We start from the raw sequence: 26,241 nt of genomic DNA, 5'->3' as shown, positions 1-26,241 counted from the left end.
ACAATGAACTTAAGCATGGAAAAATAAAACAGTAAAGAGAAGGGTTTAGGAACGCAAAATTGGTTTTGGAGTGAAAAGTCCATCGTTCCCTAGTTGAATGCATGGGTTACCTCCCAAGAAGCGTTTGCTTTAACATCTTGCACCCGGACGAATACCTCTATTCAAGCTTCATTGGAGCCCATGACATGGAAGGGAATGTCTTCCACAACCTGCCCCACAACATTCTCGTAATATGGCTTCAAACGATGCCCATTCACCTTGAATTTTACGCCATTTTTTAAGCTTTGAATGTGGACTGCTCCATAAGGAAAAACATTAGTAACAATAAACGGGCCAATCCATTTAGAACGTAACTTAGCGGGAAACAAACGTACGCGGGAGTTGAAAAGCAACACTTTTTGCCATATTGAGAATGTTTTGCCACGAATCATCTTGTCATGGAATGCCTTTGTCTTCTCTTTGTAAATTTGGGCATTCTCATATGCTTCATTCCTAATCTCTTCAAGTTCATTCAATTGGAGCTTTCTATGCATTCCAGTTGCATCTAGGTCCATGTTGAATATTTTGATAGCCCAATGTGCCTTGTACTCTAATTCCACTGGGAGATGGCAGGGTTTGCCATAGATTAGCCAAAATGGAGACATCCCAAGTGGTGTTTTGTAGGCTGTACAATATGCCTACAATGCATCATCCAAACGCAAGCTCCAATCATTCCTAGTGGCTCCAACAGTCTTCTCCAAAATCTGCTTGATTTCTCGATTTGAAACCTCGGCTTGGCCAGTTGTTTGGGGGTGATAAGGTGTCGAAACCCTATGCTTGACATTATACTTCTTGAACAACACCTTAATGGTCCGATTGCAAAAATGAGAGCCTCCATCACTTATGAAAACCCTTGGCATTCCAAATCTGGAGAATATGTTAGTTTTGATAAAATCTGCAACCACTCTAGAATCATTAGTACGGGTGGCTTTTGCTTCCACCCATTTCGATACATAATCAATAGCAAGCAAAAATATAAGTGAAACCATAAGAAGAAGGAAAATGACCCATAAAATCAATGCCCCAAACATAAAAAATTTCAACATTGAATATGGCAGTGATGCAAAAATTAACTTAACACACAAATTAAACCCTCTTAATGACAATTGTAGTAAAGATGTAAGTAGGGATCGTTTTGGACCGGGGATTGATAGGAGCATATTTATGCGACTGAGTTAGCTTGTTCTCATGCATTTATGTTGTTATTTCTTAGTTAATTATGTATTTTAAGCTATTTTCGTGTGTTTGTAGGTCCATAGACCTTATAAAGCAATAAGATGCATTTTGGTGTATTTTGGAGTAGTTTTGGGCTTGGAATAGATAGCACATGCATGGAGCAAGGTGGATAGACGAAATTGAAGACTAAAAAGGCTAGGAATGTGTTAAAGAGAAAGAAGAATTAGTGTAAAAAGGACAAAGAGCTCAGCCACAAAGGGGTGTCACTCCACCATTCACCTTTCCATCATTGATGTGCACCACCATTGCACTCCCTTTGGATTCCTATGCCGTGCATCATCATCCATGTTCCCTCCATTGACTCATTTGTTGCATCATTCCACTTCCTTTCCTTTGTCTACCATGTGCACAATATCCTTTCACCTCCTTGCACTCATTGATTAACCATTTACTCACCTGTCCACCCATGCCATGCATAATCACCCTTGTCTCATTCATTATTTCTGATTTCATGCATCAATACATTGAATCATTACACTCAATTGCTGCATATTTCTTGTCCCCTTCACCCATCATATTTCATACAACTTTTACCTCCAATACATGCACTCATTGATGCACCATCCACCACATTTGGAATCCTATGCCGTGCATCATGAGTCTTGCTACACCTTTGACTCATTTATGCACCATTCCACCTCCCTTTCCTTTCTCTACCATGTGTACAATTATTCATGTTCCCTAGCTGCAACACAACTCCATTTTACCCCCCATGCTTTGCATCATCACTTCACTTTCACCTTTGAATCATTTCAAACACCACTCAATTCACTCATTGCTGCAACACCACTCTATTTTACCCCTCATGCTTTGCATCATTACTTCATTATCACTCTTGAATCATTGCACACACCACCAATTTCCCTCCATTGCCGTGCACTTCCTCTATAAAAGGAAGTTTGTGTGGCAGCCATATAGTTTAGTTTTTTGCTTGATCATTTATCCCCATTTCAATACAACCTTCACCCAAACACATCCATTCCTCCATACAAACAAACCTTTAAACACTCACCAACACCTTGTGCCATAGCAAACGAAGGGAAGGAAAGTGCTTAGACGTGCTTGCTATCCAACTTGGATCGTTGGAGCGTTTAGGTGTTTTCTTTCTTTTGTTTCTAATGTTTAAATTCATTTCCTTTCGTTTTGTTGTGAATATGAGTGGCTAAACCCCTCTTAGCTAGGGGTGATTTCAAAGCCATAATTATGTGTGGATTATGATTTGATAAATTCCAGTTATGAACTCTTGAATCGTGAATGCAATTGGCTTAACTATTTGATTGATAACTTTTTTTTATTTGTTAATTAAGGGTCAACACTTAATTGGCATGCATAAATCCGTTGCTAGAATATAAGGAAGTTTCACATAATCGTTACAAACTTATATTCACATGTAGTGAAGGTCGCTTATAAACGATTGCGTTAAGTTCAATTCCTAGTATGAGTGACATGATGTCATAGTTGCAAGTGCTTTGTCAATGCTTATGATCTTCATTAAACGTAATGATCTTTGATTGTATCTCTATTATGATGTCATGTAGGGAACTTTTTAAGAATGTTTTGGGTTGTCGAATGATGTCATCCAATCCAATAAAACAAGGAAAATCTGAGAGTTAACTAGTGATGTTACGGTTAATTTGGAGCATTGTCATTCATAATTCAATGAAGTAGTAACTGGAAATCGAGTTGTTTGCATACATATCATGTGTGGAGAAAAAGCCTCTAGCTATCCCATCCATCATCTTATTTCTCAAATTTGTTTTACAATTTGTCTAGTTTTTCATACTTGTTCGTTTGTTTCAACTTCGTCCAAAACTTAATCCCCTTTTACTTTAGTGTGTCTAATTAGTTAGAATCTGTTTTAATTTGTGTTTTTAAATGTTTTGATTCAAGTAAAAGTCAATTTTCGTCCAAAGTCATTCCTAGTGTCTAGTTTAAGTTTATTTGGTTGTTTTAAGCTGTTTTGAGTATTTTAAGTTTGCTTTGAGTCTTGTGAATCTTGTTAAGTGTTTTTAAGTTTAGTTTTATGTTTTTGAGTCAATTTAGAGGTTATTAGCAAGCCCTCCTAATCCCTGCTCCAAACCGATCCCTACTTATACTTGTACTACAATTGTCAAAAGAGGGTTAAATTTGTGTGTTAAGATAATTTTCACATCAGGGATTAGAAGGGATTGGTAACCTATTCTAAACTGACTCAAAAACACGAAAATAAACTTAAAAACCCTTAACTAGACTCTAATGACTCAAAACAGGCTTAAAACAACTAAATAGACTTCAAATAGACACTAGGAATGACTTTGGACAAAAATTGATTTTAGCTTAACTCAAAACACTTAAAAACACAAACCGAGACATATTCTAACTAATTTGACACACTAAAGTAAAGGGGATTGGGTTTTGGACTAATTTTAAGTAAAAACAAGTAATTAAAGACTTAAGACAAATTTAGCACGAATTTGGGATAAATGGATGGGTGATTGGCTAGCTACAGGGTTCTTCTCCACACATGACAGACTTGCACACAAATCGATTTCCAGTTGCTTTTCCAATAAACCATGAATCTCAACACCCCAGATTAACCGTGAACAACACTAATTAACCTTCAGATTTTCCTTAAGTCATTGAATTGGACGGATAATGCATCGGCAACTCAAATTATTCTTCAAAAGTTCCCTACATGAACAACATAATAAAGATACAATCAAAGATAATTAAGCTTTGTGAAAATCATAAGCATTGAAAAGGCATTCGTAACTATGATGAGCATGATACTCCTGCCAGGAATCTACTTAACATAATTGTGACTAGCAACCTCCACTACTTATGAATACAAGTTCATAACGAGTAGGTGAAACTCCCTTGTATTCTAGCATCAAATTCATGCATGCAAACTAAGTATGCATCCTTAATCCACAAACAAGAATAAGTTATCAATTAAACAGTTAAGTAAATTGTATTCACGATGCATAGAATCACAACTGGAAGTAATCAATTCATATTGCAAAATATGTTCATGGTTTCGAAATTCCCCCTAGCTAAAAGGGCTTTAGCTCCTCATGTTCGCAAAACAAAGATAAATAAACTTAGACATTGAAAACAAAAGATAGATTACACTTAAGAATGATCCAGCAATCCAACCTTGAATAGCAAGCACTCTAAGGGTCCTCCTCCTTCTTCTTTGCTGCAGCACAAGGGTTGTGATGATGGATGAGTGGTGAATTGTGGTAGTGGATGGATGTAGGTGAGTTATGGTGAAGGATGGATGATAAATGGTGCGGCAGGAGCATATATTTATAGGCTAGGGAGAGGACCACGACCTAATTAAATTTGGAGAAGGATTTGTACACAAATCCTCAAGGAAAAAGGGTAATAAATTCAGAATCCAAGGGGAAAAGGGAAGGTAGGGTGCGGCAACGAAGAGGAAAGGAAAGGAAAGGAAAGGGCTTGTACGGCAACGAAGAGGAAAGGAGTTTTTAGGAATGTAATTAGGTCTAATTAAGTCTCCTAATTTAATTAAAGATCTTCCTTGCAGTTGGAAATTAAATGGTGAAGGATTAGGAAAATTTAGAACAAAATAAGGTAACTTTGGCTAATATTCCTTCTTTCTTGCTTGCATCCTTTACTTCCGTTTCTTGAATTAATTTCTTCGTAACTTCAGCATAATCCTAGCCTTTTTTGGTCTTCAAATTCGTCCATCCACCTTGCTCCATGCATGTGCTATCCATTCCAAGCCCAAAACTGCTCCAAAAGGCTCCAAAATGCACTTTCTTGCTACTTTAGCCCTTTGGACCTACAAACACACGAAAATAGCTTAAAATACTAAAATAACTATGAACTAACAACCTAAATGCAAGAAAACAAGCTAACTAAGTCGCATAAATATGCTCCTATCAAATTCCCCCACACTTAGCTTTTGCTAGTCCTCGAGCAAAACAAAACAAACGAAGCAAACAAAACATAACCTAGACCTTTCAACGTTTGCCTCAGGGATTTCCAATGAAACATGACATGCCGAAGATCACCACTCACATAGATTTTAGCAATCCTTACCCTCTAGCACACTTAATCATAGTCACCACTTACTAGCTCACATTTAATCAATTAAAACAACGTTTTGAATGTAGTAACATGCCTTAGAGAATTCCCTCAATTCCTCACCGGATATACTTTCTATTTTCACACAGATTTTCTGACTATACTCCCTATACTAGGTATATGTAGGGGTGGTTCGGTATGGGATCCCATACCGAAACCCTTGTCCCGATTCCCAAACCGAAATTGTCGGGAATCCCAATTTCAATACCAATCCCAAACCAAATTTTCGGGAATCCCGAAATAGTTTCGGGATTTCGGGAAAAATCAGGAATCCCGAAATGGTTTTGTATGTCTTTCTTTTCTTCTGAGAAAAAATATAATTTGGAGTGGTATGTGTGCATATGGCTTTATATGTCTTTCTCCCCCCCTCTCTCTCCCTCCTCAGTAAACAAAAACAAAAAAACATACAACTTCTTCATTTCATATCATTCCTTAACCAGTAAACAACTTCTTCATTCCATATCATTCCTTAACCAGCAAACAACTTCTTCATTTCACAACGAAACACAAGAAACTTTAATGACAGAAGAATAACCAACATACATAATTATTGATTGTTTTATGAAATCATGTCCTAGGAAAGATTCCTTTCCTAACATATGATCACTCTCCACGCATATGCATACCTCTTCAGGGTGTGTGTGCTTAGATGCATGCCTGTGTTTTGAATGACTTTAACTCTATGCAACACGAAGGAAGGAAAATAGCTAAAGCTCTATGCAACAATGTTAATGTGACTAGCCTTATAATCCCCATACAAGGTTAATATCTTGCAATATAATCCCCAGACAAGGGAAGCTCGATTGAGAGAGAGAGATCGGAATTCGACACAGAGAGGCTCGGTGAGGGAGGCTCAGGGACAAGGGCTGCGCTTCTTCGATTCGAGTTCGATGGAATGGAATAACGGAAGTGAACTGTGAAATGGGAGATCAGACCTAAAAACAAATGAACAGCAGAAATTAAATCCAAAACAATGAACGGTTGAAATAATTTTCTTATAATTAAAAATAATATATATATATATTATATTTATTTTCGGTTCGGTATGGGAATACCGAAAAAATGGAGATGCAAAACCGAATCCTATTTGAGTTTATCACTTTGGTGCTTGTTTAGGTCACTTGGAACTTGTTTAGACACCAAATAATTCACCAAATCAGCATACCAAGGTTTACTTACCTCAATGGACACCAATTGCTCATTAGGGAATGTGTCTTGGATAGGCATGGCATTGGCATCATCTTCATGTACCATTCGGCTCAAGTGATCAGCCACCATATTTTCACTCCCTTTCTTGTCCCTAATTTCAATGTCGAACTCTTGGAGAAGAAGCATCCATTGAATAAGCCTTGGTTTAGCTTCTGTCTTTGTAAGCCAGTACTTCAAAGCTGCATGATCAGTGAAAACAATAACTTTAGTGCCAATTAAATAAGAAGGAAATTATCTAATGCAAACACAATAGCAAGAAGTTCTTTTTCAGTGGTGGAGTAGTTCAATTGAGCATCATTCAACGTTCGGGAAGCATAATAAATGATATGTGGCTGCTTGTTCTTCCTTTAGCCTAAAACAGCTCCAATTGCATAATTTGATGTATCGCACATTAGTTCAAAAGAAAGGCTCCAATCTGGTGGAATGATGATAGGGGCCGAAGTAAGCTTGTCCTTGAGGTGTTTGAAGGCCTTCTCACATGCCTTGTTGAACTCAAATGCCACTTCTTTTTTGAGGAGATGACATAGGGGCTGTGCAATCTTTGAAAAATCCTTGATAAATCGCTTATAGAATCCTGCATGACCAAGAAAAGAACGAATCTCTCTCACTGAAATATGAGAGGGTAAGTAGTGTACAAGATTTATTTTTGACTTATCAACCTCAATTCCTTTTTCAGAGATTATGTGACCTAAAACTATGCCTTGTTTTACCATGAAATGACATTTCTCCCAATTTAAAACAAGATTCGTTTCAATACATCTTTTCAAGATCAAGGTCAGATTATCTAAACAATCATCAAATGACTTACCAAATACACTAAAATCATCCATAAAGACCTCAATGATCTTTTCAACATAATCTGTAAATATACTTACCATGCATCTTTGGAATGTGGTTCGTGCATTGCATAAACCAAATGACATACGACGATAAGCAAATGTACCAAATGGGCATGTGAAAGTGGTATTTTCTTGATCTTCCGGGGCTATGACATTCTGATTATAACGGAATAACCATCAAGAAAACAATAAAATGCATAACCAGCTAACCTTTCAAGCATTTGGTCAATGAATGGCAAAGGGAAATGATCATTCCTTGTGGTGGCGTTGGGCTTCCTATAATCAATGCAAACTCTCCAACCGATTTGAATACGTGTAGGCACAAGTTCATTCTCTTCATTCTTCACTACAGTGACTCTAGATTTCTTTGGAACCACTTGGACCGGTGAAACCCGTTGACTATCAGAAATTGGATAGATGACTCCACAATCAAGTAGCTTGATTATCTCATTTTTCACAACTTCCATCATTGGAGGGTTGAGTCGGCGTTGAGCTTCACGTGATGGTTTAGCTCCTCCCTCCAAGAGTATACGATGCATGCAAGTTGTAAGACTTATACCCTTGATGTCGGCCAAGGTCCACTCAATGGCTGTTTTGTATTCCTTCAACACCCTCACCAACTTCTCTTCCTTTTGTGCCGTGAGTGTGGAAGACACTATGATGGGCAAAGTTTCTTGTTCTCCCAAGAAAACATACTTCAAATGGCTTGGTAATGGTTTAAGTTCAAGGAAAGGTGGCTGCACAACTGAAAGTAGCATTTTATTAGTAGAAATAGGAATTGAAATTGGTTCAGAAGGCTTACCAACATGTTTTGGAATTGATTCAAGGGCAGCAACAACTTCGACCAATTCCTTATTAGAAGGCATGGCAAGGTTGTTTCCCTCATTGCCGTGAGCATGGACAACCCTTACCCTTTCGTTTTTGAGTCCTATTCCCTTTGTAATGGCCTTTTCAAGTGCATCCTCAGTCAAATCTTCAAGATATTCTTGCGCCAAAGAATCAATTATATCAATAGAAAAACACAAATGATCATCACTAGGATACTTTATAGTTTCAGAAAGATCGAAATCAATAACTTCCCCATTAAATTCCATGGATAACATCCCTTTGAACACATCTATCTTAGTGCAGGCTGTTTTCATGAATAACCTTCCAAGTAGTATCGGCAATGAGGAAGAATGAGCTGAATCTTCCATCTCAAGCACATAGAAATTAGCCGAAAAGATTAAGTGATTAAACTGCACTAAAACATCCTCCAAAACTCTTTTTGGATAGGCATTAGATCTATCTGCTAATTGAATAATTACCCCATCATTTTTCAACTCACCTAAGTTCATATATGCATAAATTGAATTGGGCATGACGTTAATAGATGCACCTACGTCTAACATGGCATGTTCAAAGCGAGTATTGCCTATAACACAAGGAATTGTAAAACTACCCGGATCTTTGCATTTAAGGGGCAGTTTACGTTGCAAGACGGCTGAAACATTCTCACATACTCTTACTACCTCTTTGTTTGAAATTCTCTTTCTTGTGGTGCACAGCTCATTCAAGAATTTGGCATACTTCCAAATTTGTTTGATTGCATCCAAGTGCGGGATATTGACTTGTACCTTCCTAAATGTCTCAAGAATGTCTTTGTCACTTTCTTTCTTCTTTGTTTGCATGAATTTGCGAGGGAAATGTACATTGGGTGGAATAAGGTTAGAATTAATTGAAATTGGACCCAACTTACATGTGGTGGACGTATTAGATGGATTAGGGAGTGTAGGAGGCTGCGACAAGGGTGCTTCATTCCTTGCCGTGGGATTGTCTTGTTCGTCCTCCTCTAATTGCAACTTCTTGTCCTCTTTTTAGGCTAATTTAGATGGTTGGGGATCAGTTCCTACCTCTTTTCCACTTCTCAAGGTGATTGCCTTGGCAGATTTAAAGCCCCCTTTTGGATTGACGATGGTAGAGCTAGGTAGTTTCCCTTCTTCTCTAAATTGCCCTATGAACTCTGAAATCTGCCCAATTTGCTTCTTGACTTCATTCATCTCCTTAGCTTGATTTTGTTGGCCCTGAGTCAATGAAGTTAGTAATTTAAAAAGTGTATCATTATCCAAAGACGAACCTGAATTGGTTTGGGTAGATTGTGAGGGAGGTTGTGGTGGTGCATATGTCATTGGAAACATCTTAGGGGGTGGTTGTCAAAATCCTCCTTGTTGGGCAGGTTGTTATGGCTCTCTTCATTTGAAATTTGGATGATCTCTCTAGCCCGGATTGTAAGTGTTGGAGTATGGATTGTTTCGTGGCTGATTTGGTCCTTGATAGCCCATGGCATGGGCAGTTTCCCATCCTCCATTTTCAATCAATTGAGGACATTGGTCATTGAGATGTCATTGCATCGAACACACTCCACATATGGCTGCATTTTGCGTTTTAGATCCATCCACAACCTGTAACACAAGGGTAGTGAGGTTAGCTAATTGAGATTGAATTTCAGAAATTGCACTTACCTCATTAACTTGGGGTTGTTGCTGTGGGGTCTCCCTTTGTCCAACGCCTTCGTATTGTTGTGCATTTAGGGCTCGGTTGGCAATTAGGGTCTTGGCAGCCACAGGTGTTTTGTCCACCAAAGCACCTTCCGCTGAAGCGTTTAACATTTGTCTTTCAATGGGAAGAAGTCCTTCGTAGAAATATTGAATGAGAAACTCTTCTTTCATTTGATGTTGGGGACATGATGGAACAAGAGCTTTGAAATGTTCATAGTATGCCGGAAAGGATTCACCTTGATTTTGTTGAATACCACTAATCTGCTTCCTCAAAACAATGATTCTGGATGTTGGAAAGAACTTCTCCAAGAATGCTCTTTTCATGTTTTCCCAAGATGTGACGGTTCCGAGAGCTAATTCGTATAACCAATCCTTAGCCTTGTCCATTAGAGAAAATGGAAAAGCTTTCATCTTCAATATGCTTCCATCGACGTTGATTGGAGTCATGCTTGAGCGTTTAAATTCTTTCAAGTGCTTGTTTAGATCCTCCATGGACAGCCCATGGTACTTTGGAATGTGATGTAACAAACTGGACTTCAATTCGAACTCTTCGGTCTTGCCTTGAGCTGCCATGGGATATTGGATGCATAAGGGCACGACATTATCTAATCCTAAAGCGGAAAGTTCCTTGATTGTTCGATTTTCCACTGCCATGACTTGTGCTTCCTCTAAATTCTGAGTCGTGGGCTCTTCTTCTTCTACTACTTCTTCTTCTTCAAGCACGGGGTCAGGGCTAGGTGGATTAAACTCTTGTTGATTCCTCTTTGATGTGAAAATTAACTTGACACACAAATTAAACCCTATTGAATATGTAAATGTAGTATTAAGCAAGTAGGGATCGTTCTAAACTGGGGATTAACTAGGGCTGCTAACCTACATAAATTAAACTCTAAAACACTAAACTAGACTTAAAAACACAAGACTGGACTCTATAGACTCTAAACTGACCTAAAACACTCAAATCAGCAAAACTAAGTTAAAAGGACTCAAATCTAGACCTAACAAGTGATTTGGACGAAAATAAAACTTAATTTGACTCAAAAGACTAAAAGAAAACAGATTACGACTTAACTAACTCAAAACACAGCAAAAAGACTCAAAACAACACAATACTAACAATTAGACTTAAAACAGAATCTAGGGAGTGAATTAGACGAATTTAAGACTAAATTGAGACTCAAACAACGTTTATGGACTAATTCTAACTTATATTAACTCAAAACACTCTAAAGAACCTAGTTTGGACATATTCTGACCGGAAAAACACCAAATAGAAAAGGGGGTTTGGTTTTGATGAAATTGAGGTAAAACTAAACAGATTGCAAAACAAAGTAAACTAGATATGAAATTGGGTAAATTGAATGGTGAAATAGGCTAGTTAGATGGTCATTCTCCACACATTAAACATATGCAACATAAATTGATTTCCAGTATTGTTTCTTTAAACCATGAACGACAATGCCCCAAATTAATCGTGAATGCACAAATTAACTCTCAGATTTCCCTAAATTAATGCACAAATTAACTCTCAGATTTCCCTAAATTCATTGAATTGAATGGACAATGCATCGCAACCAAATTATTCTTCTCAAGTTCCTTATATGAACAACATGATAGAGATACATTCCAAGATCATTAAGTTCCACGGAAATCATAGGCATTGAGAAGGCAATTATAACTATGAACTGCATGATACTCTTGCCAAGAATCTACTTAACACGATTGTGACTAACAATCTCCACTACTTGAAATTATAAGTTCCTAACTATTAGGTGAAAGTCCTTTATAATTTAGCGTCAGATTCATGCATGCAAAGTAAGTATGCATCCTTAATCAACATACAAAAATAAGTTATCAATCAAATAGATAAGTAAATCACATTCATGTTTTACGAAACAATAACTGAAAGGAATCAATTGATATTAAACATACGTACATGGCTTTGAATTCACCTTTAACTAAGAAAAACTTAGTTACACATGTTCACAGCAATTGAAAAGCAAATTGAAATAAACATTGAAACTAAAACGAGGGAAGAAATAACTCTTAGAACTCCAATGGTTGCAGGTGGCTTGTGCACAAGGGCTTCCTTCATCAATGGAAGGCACGGCAAGACTCATTCTTCTCCAAAATTGCAGTAAAGGGTTGTAGAATGGTGTATATGGTGCGGCATGATGTGTTTTTGAATGGTAAGGGGTGGTGACGAATTTTGGCTGAAAAACACATATATATAGGCATGGCAAACCCTAGGGTGAATCAGATTAGGGTTAGAAATCAGCATAAATAGAGAATTAGGGCCCTAGGGTGCGGCAAAGGTGTTTAAATCAACTAAGAAAAAGGTTTGGCCCAATTAATTTCTGAAAATGATTTGCATAACCCAAATCCACAAGGAAAAAGGCCAACTAAATCAGAATCCAATGGAAATTGGATGAGAAAAGGCGTGGCACACATTTGAGGGAAAGAGAATGTCTTGCAAGGCAAGGCAAAAGCCTTCTAAAAGGGTTAAGGCGCCACATTCTTAGTGTTTCTAGAAACAATGTATTTTGTGGCAGAAATTAGGACTTCTAGAAGGGAATGCTTCTAGAAATAGCTTCTAGAAATAGATATTTGGGTCCCCTTGCTGCTAGAATTAAAGCATGATAAGATTAGGATAAGATAAGATAAGGTTAGTTTGGATAAGATAAGGTTGGATAAGGTTTTGGATAATGTTCCTTATTTTGAGCTGATTCCTCATCTTCATTGTCTTGAATTTAATTTCTTCATCTCTTTATCATATTCCTAGCCTTTTGAACTCCAAAAACGTCCATCCATCTTGGCCCATACATGTGCAATCCATTTAGTGCCCAAAACTGCTCTAAAATGCACTTTCTTGCCAACTTTGTCATTTGGACCTACAAACACACGAAAATAGCTTAAATCACTATAATAAACACAAACTAACTTCAAAAACGCAAGAAAACAAGCTAACTAAGTCGCATAAATATGCTCCTATCACTCTTCCTTCTCAAAGTCCGCTCAAAATCGTCGTCAAAGTCAAAGATATGCTCATGAACCGGTTGAGAACTCCGATTCATAAACTAGTACCTAAAAACCAGAAAACAAAACAAGGTTAGAAACTAAAACAAAAACACATGAAAATAAATACAAAGAAATAATGAGGGATTAGCAAAGTTGGTAATCCCCGGCAACGGCGCCAAAATTTGATGGCGCCAAAGTTTGCGGCATTTGGTCTCTTGCACCTATATTCCTTGTTCTTTGGCAACGATCACATGTTATGCAACAAGTTATAGCATCTTTAAATAGAGTAGGCCAATAAATTCCACATTCTAAAACCTTAAGTGTTGTTCTTTGTGTGCCAAAGTGACCACCACATGCATATGTATGACAAAAGCTTAAAATTGAAGGAAGCTTAGATTCATGCACACACCTACGTACAATTTGATCAGGACAAAATTTCCACAAATATGGGTCATCCCAAACATAAAATCGTGCATCATGTGTAAGTTTATCTCCTTGGTCCTTGGTTAGGTTGCTTGGAACTTGTTTAGACACCAAATAATTCACCAAATAAGGATACCATGGTTCACTTACCTCAATGGTCAGCAATTCCTCATCAGGGAATGTGTCTTGGATAGGTATTGACTCCTCGTCATGCACCAAACGGCTCAAGTGGTCAGCCACCACGTTTGCACTCCATTTCTTGTCCCTAATTTCAATATCGAACTCTTGGAAAAGAAGCATCCATCAAATAAGCCTTGGTTTAACTTCTTTCTCTGTAAGCAAATACTTCAAAGCTGCATGATTAGTGAAAACAATAACTTTAGTGCCAATTAAATAAGCACGAAACTTATCTAATGCAAACACAACAGCAAAAAGTTCTTTTTCAGTGGTGGAGTAGTTCAATTGAGCATCATTCAAGGTTCGGGATGCATAATAGATGACATGTGGCGGTTTGTTCTTCATTTGGCCTAAAACAACTCCAATTGCATAATCTGATGCATCACACATTCGTTCAAAAGGAAGGCTCCAATCTGGTGGAATAATGTTGGGGGCCGAAGTAAGCATGTCCTTGAGGTGTTTGAAAGCCTTCTCATATTCCTCATTGAACTCAAATGCCACTTCTTTTTGGAGGAGACGGCATAGGGGCTGTGCAATCTTTGAGAAATTCTTGATAAATCGCCTATAGAATCCTGCATGTCCAAAAAAAGAACGAACCTCTCTCACCAAAATGGGAGAGGGTAAGTAGCGTACAAGATCGATTTTGGACATATCAACCTCAATTCCTTTTTCAGAGATTATGTGACATAAAACTATGCCTTGTTTTACCATGAAATGACATTTCTCCCAATTTAGAACAAGGTTAGTTTCAACACATCTTTTCAAGACTAAGGTCAGATTATCCAAGCAATCATCAAAGGATTTACCAAACACACTAAAATCATCCATAAAGACCTCAATGATCTTTTCAACATAATTTGAAAATATACTTACCACACATATTTGGAATGTGGCTTGTGCATTGCATAAACCAAATGGCATGCGACAATAAGCAAATGTACTAAATGGGTAAGTGAAAATGGTCTTTTCTTGATCTTCCGAGGCTATTACAATCTGATTATAACAGGAATAACCATCAAGAAAACAATAAAATGCATAACCAGCTAACCTTTCAAGCATTTGGTCAATGAACGGCAAATGGAAGTGATCCTTCCTTGTGGTGGCATTGAGCTTCCTATAATCAATGCAAACTCTCCAACCGGTTTGGATACGGGTAGGCACAAACTCGTTCTCTTCGCTCTTCACCACGGTGACTCCAGATTTCTTTGGAACCACTTGGACCGGCGAAACCCATTTACTATCAGAGATTGGATAGATCACTCCACAAATAAGTAGCTTGATTATCTCATTTTTCATAACTTCCATCATTGGAGGGTTGGGTTAGCGTTGAGCTTCACATGATGGTTTAGCCCTCTCCTTCAAGAGTATACGATGCATGCAAGTTGTAGAACTTTTACCCTTGATGTCGGCCAAGGTCCACCCAATGGTTGTTTTGTATTCCTTCAACACCCTTACCATCTTCTCCTCCTCTTATGCCGTGAGTGTGGAAGACACTATGACGGGCAAAGTCTCTTATTCTCCCAAGAAAACATACTTCAAATGGCTTGGTAATGGTTTAAGTTCAAGGGAAGGTGGCTGCACAACTGAAGGTAGCATCTTATTAGTCGAAACTGAACTTGAAATTGGGAGCAAAAGCTTACCATTTTGTAGTGGCAATGACTCTAGGGCAACCACCATCTCCACTACTTCTTCACTATGGTGCATAGATTAGATGTCTTCATGCTTGCCGTGGGTGAGCCTAGGTTCAGCCTCAAATTTTTTTGAGTCCCATTCCATTCGTAATGACCGTTTCAAGTGCATCCTCATTCGAATGTTCAAAGTATTGCTGCGCCAAAGAATCAATGATGTCAATAGAAAAACAAGAATGATCATCACCAGGGTACTTTATAGTTTCAGAAAGATTGAAATCAATAACTTCCCCATCAAATTCCATGGATAACATCCCTTTGAACACTTCTATCTTAGTGCGGGTTGTTTTCATGAATGGCCTTCCAAGAAGAATCGGCAATGAGGAAGAATGGGCAGAATCCTCCATCTCGAGCACATAGAAATCAGCCGGAAAGATTAAGTGATTAACCTGCACTAAAACATCCTCCAAAACTCCTTTTGGATAAGCATTAGATCGACCAGCTAATTGAATAATCACTCTATCATTTTTCAGCTCACCTAAGTTCATAGATGCATAAATTGAATAGGTCATAACATTAATGGATGCACCTAAGTCTAACATTACATGTTCAAACCGAGTATTGCCAATAACACAAGGAATTGTAAAACTACCTGGATCTTTGCATTTAGGGGGCAATTTGCGCTGCAAGACGGCTGAAACATTCTCACCTACCGTTACCACCTTCTTGTTCGAAATCATCTTTCTTGTTGTGCAAAGTTCTTTCAAGAATTTGGCATACTTTGGTATTGTTTGATTGCATCCAAGAGTGGGATATTGACTTGTACCTTCCGAAACGTCTCAAGAATGTCCTTGTCACTTTCTTCTTTCTTTGATTACATAGATCTGTGAGGAAAAGGTACATTGGGTGGAATAGGGTTAGAATCAATACAATTTGGACCTAATTTACCTTTGTTGGATAGATTGGATGGATTAGGGAGTGTAGGAGGCTGCGGCAAGGTTGTTTCCTTCCTTGCCGTGGCCTTTTCTTGCTCCTCATCTTTGAATTGCAACTTCTCGTCCTCTTGGTGGCTTGATTTGGATGGCCTTGGATCAGCTTCTACCTCTTTCCCACTTCTCAATGTGATTTCCTTGGTAGATTTGAAGCCTCATTTTGGATTGACAATGGTGGAGCTAGGTTGTTTCCCTTCTTCTCTAAACTGCCCCATGAACTCCGAAATCTGCTCAATTTGCTTTTTTACTTCATTCATCTCCTTGGCTTGATTTTGTTGGCCCTGTGTCAATGAAGTTAGTAATTTAAAAAGTGTATCATTATCCAAAGACGTACCTGAGTTGGTTTGGGTAGATTGTGATAGAGGTTGTGGTGGTGCGTATGGCCTTGGAAATATCCCAGGGGGTGGTTGTCGAAATCCTCCTTGTTGGGCAGGTTGTTGTGGCTCTCTCCATTTGAAATTTGGATGATCTCTCCATCCCGGATTGTAAGTGTTGGAGTATGGGTCATTACGTGGCTGGTTTGGTCCTTGATAGCCCATGACATGGGCAGTTTCCCATTCTTCATTTTCAATCAATTGAGGGCATTGGTAATTAAGATGTCCTTGCATAAAATACACTCCACATATGGTTGCATTTTGCATCTTAGATCCATCCACAACCTGTGACACAAGGGTAGTGAGGTTAGCTAATTGAGATTGAATTTCAGAAATTGCACTTACCTCATTTACTTAGGGTTGTTGCCATGGGGGTTCCCTCTGTCCAACGCCTTCATATTGTTGTGCATTCAAGGCTCGGTTGGTAATTAAGGTCTTGGCAGCCATGGGTGTTTTGTCCACCAAAGCACCTTCCGCTGAAGTGTCTAACATTTGTCTTTTAATGGGAATGAGTCATTAGTAGAAATATTGAATGAGAAGCTCTTCTTTCATTTGATGTTGAGGACATGATGCAACAAGAGCTTTGAAACGTTCGTGGTACACCAAAAAGGATTCTCATTGATTTTGTTGAATACCACTAATCCACTTCCTCAAAAGAATGATTCTTGATGTTGGAAAGAACTTCTCCAAGAATGCTCTTTTCATGCTCTCCCAAGATGTAACAGTTCCGGGTGCTAATTCATACAACCAGTCCTTAGCCTTGTCCATTAGTGAGAATGGAAAAGCTTTCATCTTCAATATGCTTCCATCGAAATTAACTGGTGTCATGCTTGAACAAACTACTTCAAATTCTTTCAAGTGCTTGTTTGGATCCTCCATGGACAGCCCATGGTACTTTGGAATGTGATGCAACAAACTGGACTTCAACTCGAACTCTTCGGTCTTGCCTTGAGGTGCCATTTATATTGAATGCATAGGGGCACGACATTGTCCAATCCCGAAGCGGAAAGTTCCTTGATTGTTCGATTGTACACTGCCATGACTTGTGCTTCCTCAAAATTATGAGCCGTGGGCTCTTCTTCTTCTTTAAGCATGGGGTCAGGGCTAGATGGATTAGATTCTTGCTGATTCATCTTCCTTCTCAAAGTCTGCTCAAAATCGTCGTCAAAGTCAAAGATATGCTCACGAACCGGTTGAGAACTTTGAGTCATAAACTAGTACCTAAAAACAAGAAAACAAAACAAGGTCCGAAACTAGAAACAAAAACACACGAAAATAAACAAAAATAAACAACGAGGGATTAGCAAAGTTGCTAATCCCCGGCAATGACGCCAAAATTTGATGCGAAAAATAACTTAACACACAAATTAAACCCTCTTGTTGACAATTGTAGTATGGATAAGTAGGGATCATTCTAAACCGGGGATTAGGAGGGATTGCTAATCTACTCTAAACTGACTCAAAAACAAACTTAAAAACACTTAACTTGACTCTAATGACTCGAAACAAACTTAAAAGACTCAAAACAGCTTAAAACAACTAAATAGACTCAAACTAGACACTAGGAATGACTTTGGACGAAAATTGATTTTAACTTGACTCAAAACACTTAAAAACACAAACTAAAACAGATTCTAACTAATTTGACACACTAAAGTAAAGGGGATTGGGTTTTGGACGAAATTAAAGTGAAAATAAGTGAATTAAAGACTTAAACAAAGTTGAACGAATTTGGTGAATTAAATGGATGATGGGCTAGCTATAGGGTCCTTCTCCACACATGACACACTTGCATACAAATCAATCTCCAGTTGCTTTTTCGATAAACCATGAATGACAATGCCCCAGATTAACCGTGCCATCACTAATTAACCCTCATATATTCTTTAAGTCATTGAATTGGATGGAATACGCATCATCAACCCAAATTATTCTTCAATAGTCCCCTCCATGCATGATGCGAAAATTATCTTAACACACAAATTTAACCCCCTTTTGACAATTGTAGTATAAGTATAAGTAGGGATCGTTCTGGATCGGGGATTAGGAGGGCTTGCTAATAACATCTAAACTGACTCAAAAACATAAAACTAAAAAAACACTTAACAAGACTCACAAGACTCAAAGCAAACTTAAAATACTCAAAACAGCTTAAAACAACTAAATAAACTTAAACTAGACACTGATGCGAAAATTATCTTCACACACAAATTTAACCCTCTTTTATCAATTGTAGTAAAGAATATAAGTAGGGATCGTTCTGGACCGGGGATTAGGAGGGCTTGCTAATAACCTCTAAACTGACTCAAAAACATAAAACTAAACTTAAAAATACTTAACAAGACTCACAAGACTCAAAGCAAACTTGAAATACTCAAAACAGCTTAAAACAACTAAATAAACTTAAACTATACACTAGGAATGACTTTGGACGAAAATTGACTTTTACTTGAATCAAAACATTTAAAAACACAAATTAAAATAGATTCTAACTAATTAGACACACTAAAGTAAAGGGGGATTGAGTTTTGGATGAAGTTGAAACAAACAAACAAGTATGAAAAACTAGACAAATTGTAAAACAAATTTGAGAAATAAGATGATGGATGGGATAGCTAGAGGCTTTTTCTCCACACATGACATGTATGCAAATAACTTGATTTCCAGTTACTACTTCATTGAACTATGAATGACAATTCTCCAAATTAACCGTGACATCACTAGTTAACTCTCAGATTTTCCTTGTTTTATTGGATTGGATGACATCATTCGACAATCCAAAACATTCTTCTAAAGTTCCCTACATGACATCATAATAGAGATACAATCAAAGATCATTACGTTTAATGAAAATCATAAGCATTGACAAAGCACTTGCAACTATGACATCATGTCACTCATGCTAGGAATTGAACTTAACGCGATCGTTTATAAGCGACATTCACTACATGTGAATATAAGTTTGTAATGATTATGTGAAACTTCCTTATATTCTAGCAACGAATTTATGCATGCCAATTAAGTGTCGACCCTTAATTAACAAATACAAATAAGTTATCAATCAAATAGTTAAGCCAATTGCATTCACGATTCAAGAATTCATAACTGGAATTTATCAAATTATATTGCACACATAATCATGGCTTTGAAATCACCTCTAGCCAAGAGGGGTTTAGCCACTCATATTTACAACAAAACGAAAGGAAATGAATTTAAACATTAGAAACAAAAGAAAGAAAACACCTAAACGCTCCAACGATCCAAGTTGGACAGCAAGCACGTCCAAGCACTTTCCTTCCCTTCCTTTGCTACGGCACAAGGTGTTGGTGAGTGTTTGAAGGTTTGTTTGTATGGAGGAATGGCTGAATGTGTTTAGGTTGGATGAAGGTCACGGCAAGGAAAGGGAAATGAAGATGCATGGAATTGTGTTTTTGTTGTGGGAATGTGTAGAATGGTTAAGAAGAAAAGACTCTGCCTTGTGGCAGAATGTGTCTTCCTCCCTTCTCCCTAAACTGTCCCCTTGAATGTGTCTTTGGATGGATATATTTATAGGCTAGGGAGAGGATGTAGTGGGTGGTGGTAATGAGTGGATGTAGTGGTAGGTGAATGTGTTGGGTGGTTGAAATGAGTGGATGTGTTGGGTGAAACGAGTGGATGTAGTGGTAGGTGAATGTGTTGGGTGGTTGAAATGAGTGGATGTGTTGGGTGAAACGAGTGGATGTAGTGGTAGGTGAATGGATGTGTTGGGTGAAATGAGTGGATGTATTGGGTGCAATGAGTGGATGTAGTGGTAGGTGAATGTGTTGGGTGGTTGTAATGAGTGGATGTGTTTGGTGAAATGAGTGGATGTGTTGGGTGAAATGAGTGGATGTAGTGGTAGGTGAATTTGTTGGGTGGTTGTAATGAGTGGATGTGTTGGGTGAAATGAGTGTGCTAAAATGGTTATTTATAAGGAGATGATGATGCACCAACTTCAAATTTCATCTATTCCATTTGCTCCAAGCATATGTTATCCATTCCATGCCAAAAAATGCTCCAAAATGCACTTTTTTGCCATATTAACCCTTTGGACCTACAAACACACGAAAATAGCTTAAAATACTAAAATAACTACGAACTAACAACATAAATGCCAAGAAACAAGCTAACTAAGTCGTATAAATATGCTCCTATCAAATTCCCCCACACTTAGTTTTTGCTAGTCCTCGGGCAAAACAGAAGAAACAAAACAAAACAAAACAAAACACAACCTAGACCTTCCAACAATTGCCTCAGGGATTTTTAATGAAACATGATGTGTTAAAAATCATCATTCTCACAGATTTTGGTCATCCTTACACTTGACCACATACTTAATCACAGTCACCACTTACTAGTTCACAAGTAACCAATTAAAACGATGTTTTGAATGTAGTAACATGCCTTAGAGAATTTGCTCAATTCCTTACAAGATACTCTCTATTTTCAGACACATTTTCTGACTACACACCCTACACTAGTATATGTGAGAAGATTAATGTAAACACGAAAGATTAGGACTCACATATGTTATAACAAAGAAAGCAATTTTCTGGAGTTATTAAGCATGTTTAGATATGATCTCATGAATGGAATGCTACTACTTAGATGCGAGAACCAGTGACACCATATGCTCATACCAATTTCGAACTCCACAAATTGAAACACACAACACTTAAGATTGAAGTCAAGGGTTGTAACAGGGCTTGGGGTTAATGGCTAACAAAGAAAGGATAGGGATAACAAACGTTCTTAAAGCGATAGCAAGCAAAGCAATGAAATAGACACTGGGAAATCACTTTAGAATGCAGAATCAACTTTTAATTACAAAGGGAAGATTTATGCAACACTTAGGGCCGAATTCAATGTTTTGAACCCTTTCTTTAACAAACAACACTTTAGAGCTCTTTTTCATACTTTTTTTTTCAATTCTTTTTTTTTTCTTTTCTACCTATGCCTTATTAAGGACTTTGGCACACACACACACACACAAGAATCACTTCCTCCACACTTGCTTTCTGCAATACATTGATAAAAAAGGAGTTCATTTTAAGTCATGCTTTACTATGCTTCAAGAACAAGGGTATGGATGGTCCAAACACTAGGCTAGGTAAGGATAGTGTGGGTTAACAAAGAACATAGGCTTAACAAGGCTCAACGGGGTTAAACTTAAACACATAATGAAATAGGGGCACGGCAATTTGGCTTTGGTGGCCACTACACAACTTCATCTTGAATATGTGTTATGCAAATCAATAGCATGCTTTGAATGAAATAGGCATGAGTTCTAGCATTTGGAACTAAATGATGAAACGCCTTCTAAGTAGCAACCAAGCAAGAATAATGAGATCATGCAATGACTTTAGAAAACAATGACGCACATATTATTAACTCTCCAATTAAACGTTTAGGCTCAAGTCTCACAAGGTTGTAGCGTTCATTTGAGTTCCTTCTTTCAAGCATGTTACAAAAACTGATTTTTCCTTTCTGATTGCATGTGAATTCATAAATTATATCCACACCAAAGAGTAAAACAAAAAAAAAACACAAACTGAAACAAAGTCAGTAACTAAAAACAAAAGACACGAAAATAAACAAAAAGAAATAACAAGGGATTAGCAAAGTTGCTAATCCCCGGCAACGGCGCCAAAAACTTGATGTGAAAATTATCTTCACACACAAATTTAACCCTCTTTTATCAATTGTAGTAAAGAATGTAAGTAGGGATCGTTCTGGACCGGGGATTAGGAGGACTTGCTAATAACCTCTAAACTGACTCAAAAACATAAAACTAAACTTAAAAATACTTAACAAGACTCACAAGACTCAAAGAAAACTTAAAATACTCAAAACAGCTTAAAACAACTAAATAAACTTAAACTAGACACTAGGAATGACTTTGGACAAAAATTGACTTTTACTTGAATCAAAACATTTTAAAACAAAAATTAAAATAGATTCTAACTAATTAGACACACTCAAGTAAAGGGGGATTGAGTTTTGGACGAAGTTGAAACAAACAAACAAGTATGAAAAACTGTAAAACAAATTTGAGAAATAAGATGATGGATGGGATAACTAGAGGCTTTTTCTCCACACATGATATGTATGCAAACAACTCGATTTCTAGTTACTACTTCATTGAATTATGAACGACAATGCTCCAAATTAACCGTGACATCACTAATTAACTCTCAGATTTTCCTTGTTTTATTGGATTGGATGACATCATTCGACAACCCAAAACATTCTTCTAAAGTTCCCTACATGACATCATAATAGAGATACAATCAAAGATCATTATGTTTAATGAAAATCATAAGCATTGACAAAGCACTTGCAACTATGACATCATGTCACTCATGCTAGGAATTGAACTTAACGCGATCGTTTTTAAGCGACCTTCACTACATGTGAGTATAAGTTTGTAACGATTATGTGAAACTTCCTTATATTCTAGCAACGGATTTATGCATGCCAGTTAAGTGTCGACCCTTAATTAACAAATACAAATAAATTATCAATCAAATAGTTAAGCCAATTGCATTCACGATTCAAGAGTTCATAACTGGAATTTATCAAATTATATTGCACACATAATCATGGCTTTGAAATCACCTCTAGCCAAGAGGGGTTTAGCCACTCGTATTTACAACAAAACAAAAGGAAATGAATTTAAATATTAGAAACAAAAGAAAGAAAACACCTAAACGCTCCAACGATCCAAGTTGGACAGCAAGCACGTCCAAGCACTTTCCTTCCCTTCCTTTGCTACGACACAAGGTGTTGGTGAGTGTTTGAAGGTTTGTTTGTATGGAGGAATGGATGTGAAGATGAATGGATGTGTTTAGATGAAGGTTGTGTTGAAATGGGAGTGAATGATCTAACAAAGTATGAACTCCATTTATGTTACACACACTTCTTTTTATAGAGGAAGTGCAAGGCAAAGCATGGGTAGAATGGAGTGGTGTTGAAATGATTCAAAGGTGAAAGTGAAGTAATGATGCAAAGCATGGGTAAAATGGAGTGGTGTTGAAATGATTCAAAGGTGAAAGTGAAGTGATGATTGATGCAAGAATTAAACATGGATGGAGTGCACGGCAAAGGTTTGTTATGGTACAAGGAACCCTTAATTTGCGTCCTAAAATGCATAGGAAACCTTCAATGTTGCTGGAACTTAGGGATATTTAGGATTTAGGAAAGATCAAACCAAAATAGGAAACCTTGGCTTAACTTTCCTACTTCAAGTAGGAATCCTCATCATTAGGTCTTCATTTTCGTCCATTCCTTTAGTTCCAAGCATGTGATATTTATTCCAAGCCCAAAATTGCTCCAAAAGTCTCCAAAATGCACACTTTTGCATACTTTGTCCTTAGAACCTGAAATTGCACAAAAATGACTTTAAACCCTAAAACTACTAAGGAATAACAACATAAATGCATGAGAACAAGCTAACTCAGTCGCATAAATATGCTTCTATCAAATTCCCCTACACTTAGCTTTTGCTAGTCCTTGAGCAAAACAAAAAAAACAAACGAATCAAAACAAACAGAACACAACTTAACCTTCCAACATTTGCCTCAGGGATTTCCAATGCACATGACCTGTTAAAAATCATCATTCCCACAGCTTTTAGTTATCTTCACACTTGAGCACATACTTAATTACAGTCACCACTTACTAGTTCACAATTAACCAATTAAAACGATATTTTGAATGTAGTAACATGCCTTAGAGAATTTGCTCAATTCCTTACAAGATACTCTTTATTTTCACACACATTTTCTGACTACACACCCTACACTAGTTATATGTGAGCAGATTGATGTAAACATGGAAGACTAGTACTCACATATGTTATAACAAAGAAAGCAATTTTTGGAGTTAATAAGCATGTTTAGATATGATCTCATGAATGGAATGCTACTACTTAGATGCGAGAACCAGTGACACTATATGCTCATACCAATTTCAAACTCCACGAATTGAAACACAAAACACTCAAGATTGAAGTCAAGGGTTGTAACGGGGCTTGGGGGTAATGGCTAACAAAGAAAGGATAGGGATAGCAAACGTTCTTAAAGCGATAACAAGCAAAGTAATGAAATAGACACTTGGAATTCACTTAATAATGCAGAAATTAACTTTTAAACACAAATGGAAGATTCAAGCAACACTTAGGGCCGAATTCAATATTTTGGACCCTTTTTTAACAAACTTTTTTCTTTTCACTCTTTTTTTTTTCTACCCGTACCTTATTAAGGACTTTGGCACACACACACAAGAATCACTTCCCCCCACACTTGCTTTTTGCAATACATTGATAAAAAAAAAGGTTCATTTTAGGTCATGCTTTACTATGCTTCAAGAACAAGGGTATGGATGGTCCTAAAACTAGGCTAGGTAAGGATAGTGTGGATTCACAAAGAACATAGGCTTAACAAGGCTCAACAGGGTTAAACTTAAACACATAATGAAACAGGGGCACGGCAATTTGGCTTTGGTGGTCACTACACAACTTCATCTTGAATATGTGTTATGCAAATCAATAGCATGCTTTGAATGAAATAGGCATGAGTTTTAGCATTTGGAACTAAATGATGAAACGCCTTCTAAGTAGCAACCAAGCAAAGAAAAATGAGATCATGCAACGACTTTAGAAAACAATGATGCACAGATTATTAACTCTCAAAATAAACATTTAGGCTCAAGTCTCACAAGGTTGTAGCGTTCATTTGAGTTCCTTCCTTCAGGCATCTTACAAAAATTGATTTTTCCTTTATGATTGCATGTGAATTCATAAATTATAACCACAACCAAGCATACACCAAAGAGTAAATCAAATTTTCATCCATGTTTATAACTCTTTTTAACAGTCATGTAATTAAAAACCAAATCCTCGTCATTGTGTTGGAAGGTACCCTAAGACACAAACAAACACATAAAAACAACTCTCTTTTTGGGTTTTTCAAAACAATTTTTCAAATTTTTATGAGATTTTCGGATTTTTATGTCAAAACACACTAAAACACTCCAAAATAGCTTAAAACAGCAAGGAACAACACTAGAAGTAATGGGTGATAAACTCCTACGAATTTCATGCAAAACAACTTGGTTACCCCCCTCCCCCACACTTAAATCAAACATTGTCCTCAATGTTTCAAGCATAAACTCACACAAAAACAAGCAAAAAAACAAACAACGAATAAACATGACAAGTATAGCAAAGTAAAAACCAGACAGAGTAGAGTTTAAGAACGCAAATCTGGTTTTGGAGATAGATGATCTTGTTAACTTTCCACAGCTTTGATCTCGAACTGGTTTGGAATTCTAAGTGAGGAATATCAGAGTTCCTTGGTTATGCAGTCTACATTCTTCTCTGCTTGTTTCGACAAATTGCCCGTGATTCAGTAAACTGAGTGCATGCGACAGATGCTGACACGTCTGGAAAAGCAAATGCCTCTCTGATTTCTGAGCTTGCCTCTTCGATTTCTGGGCTCTGTCGAGTGCAGAGGTCGCATATGACAAGTGTGGACAAATCTGGAATAGAGGATGGCCCGTGGTTTCTGAGCAAGCCCAGCTTTTGAGAAAGCTAATGCCTCTTCAATTTTTGAATTGGCTTCTTCGATTTCTGAAATCCCGTCACGTGCTGATTTTTA

General features: G+C 37.4%; 2 protein-coding genes across 2 annotated transcripts; both read right to left on the bottom strand.

Moving 5' to 3' along the window:
• Nucleotides 1-6,296: 6,296 nt before the first annotated feature.
• Nucleotides 6,297-8,611, bottom strand: LOC139189484 (uncharacterized). Its single transcript, XM_070808441.1, has 5 exons — nucleotides 7,709-8,611; nucleotides 7,385-7,571; nucleotides 7,055-7,150; nucleotides 6,547-6,755; nucleotides 6,297-6,302 (listed from the first exon to the last, which is right to left on the bottom strand). Exons 1-5 carry the CDS (start codon nucleotides 8,609-8,611, stop codon nucleotides 6,297-6,299), a joined length of 1,401 nt encoding a protein of 466 aa, XP_070664542.1.
• Nucleotides 8,612-15,320: 6,709 nt separating this feature from the next.
• Nucleotides 15,321-15,938, bottom strand: LOC139189483 (uncharacterized). Its single transcript, XM_070808440.1, has 2 exons — nucleotides 15,851-15,938; nucleotides 15,321-15,736 (listed from the first exon to the last, which is right to left on the bottom strand). Exons 1-2 carry the CDS (start codon nucleotides 15,936-15,938, stop codon nucleotides 15,321-15,323), a joined length of 504 nt encoding a protein of 167 aa, XP_070664541.1.
• Between the last annotated feature and the right edge of the window lie 10,303 nt (nucleotides 15,939-26,241).

This window comes from Malus domestica, chromosome 11, assembly GCF_042453785.1.
Source record: "Malus domestica chromosome 11, GDT2T_hap1".
Lineage (NCBI taxonomy): Eukaryota > Viridiplantae > Streptophyta > Magnoliopsida > Rosales > Rosaceae > Malus > Malus domestica.
Note: the sequence above shows the minus strand (reverse complement) of the source record. Positions and strands in the feature narration are given on the sequence as shown.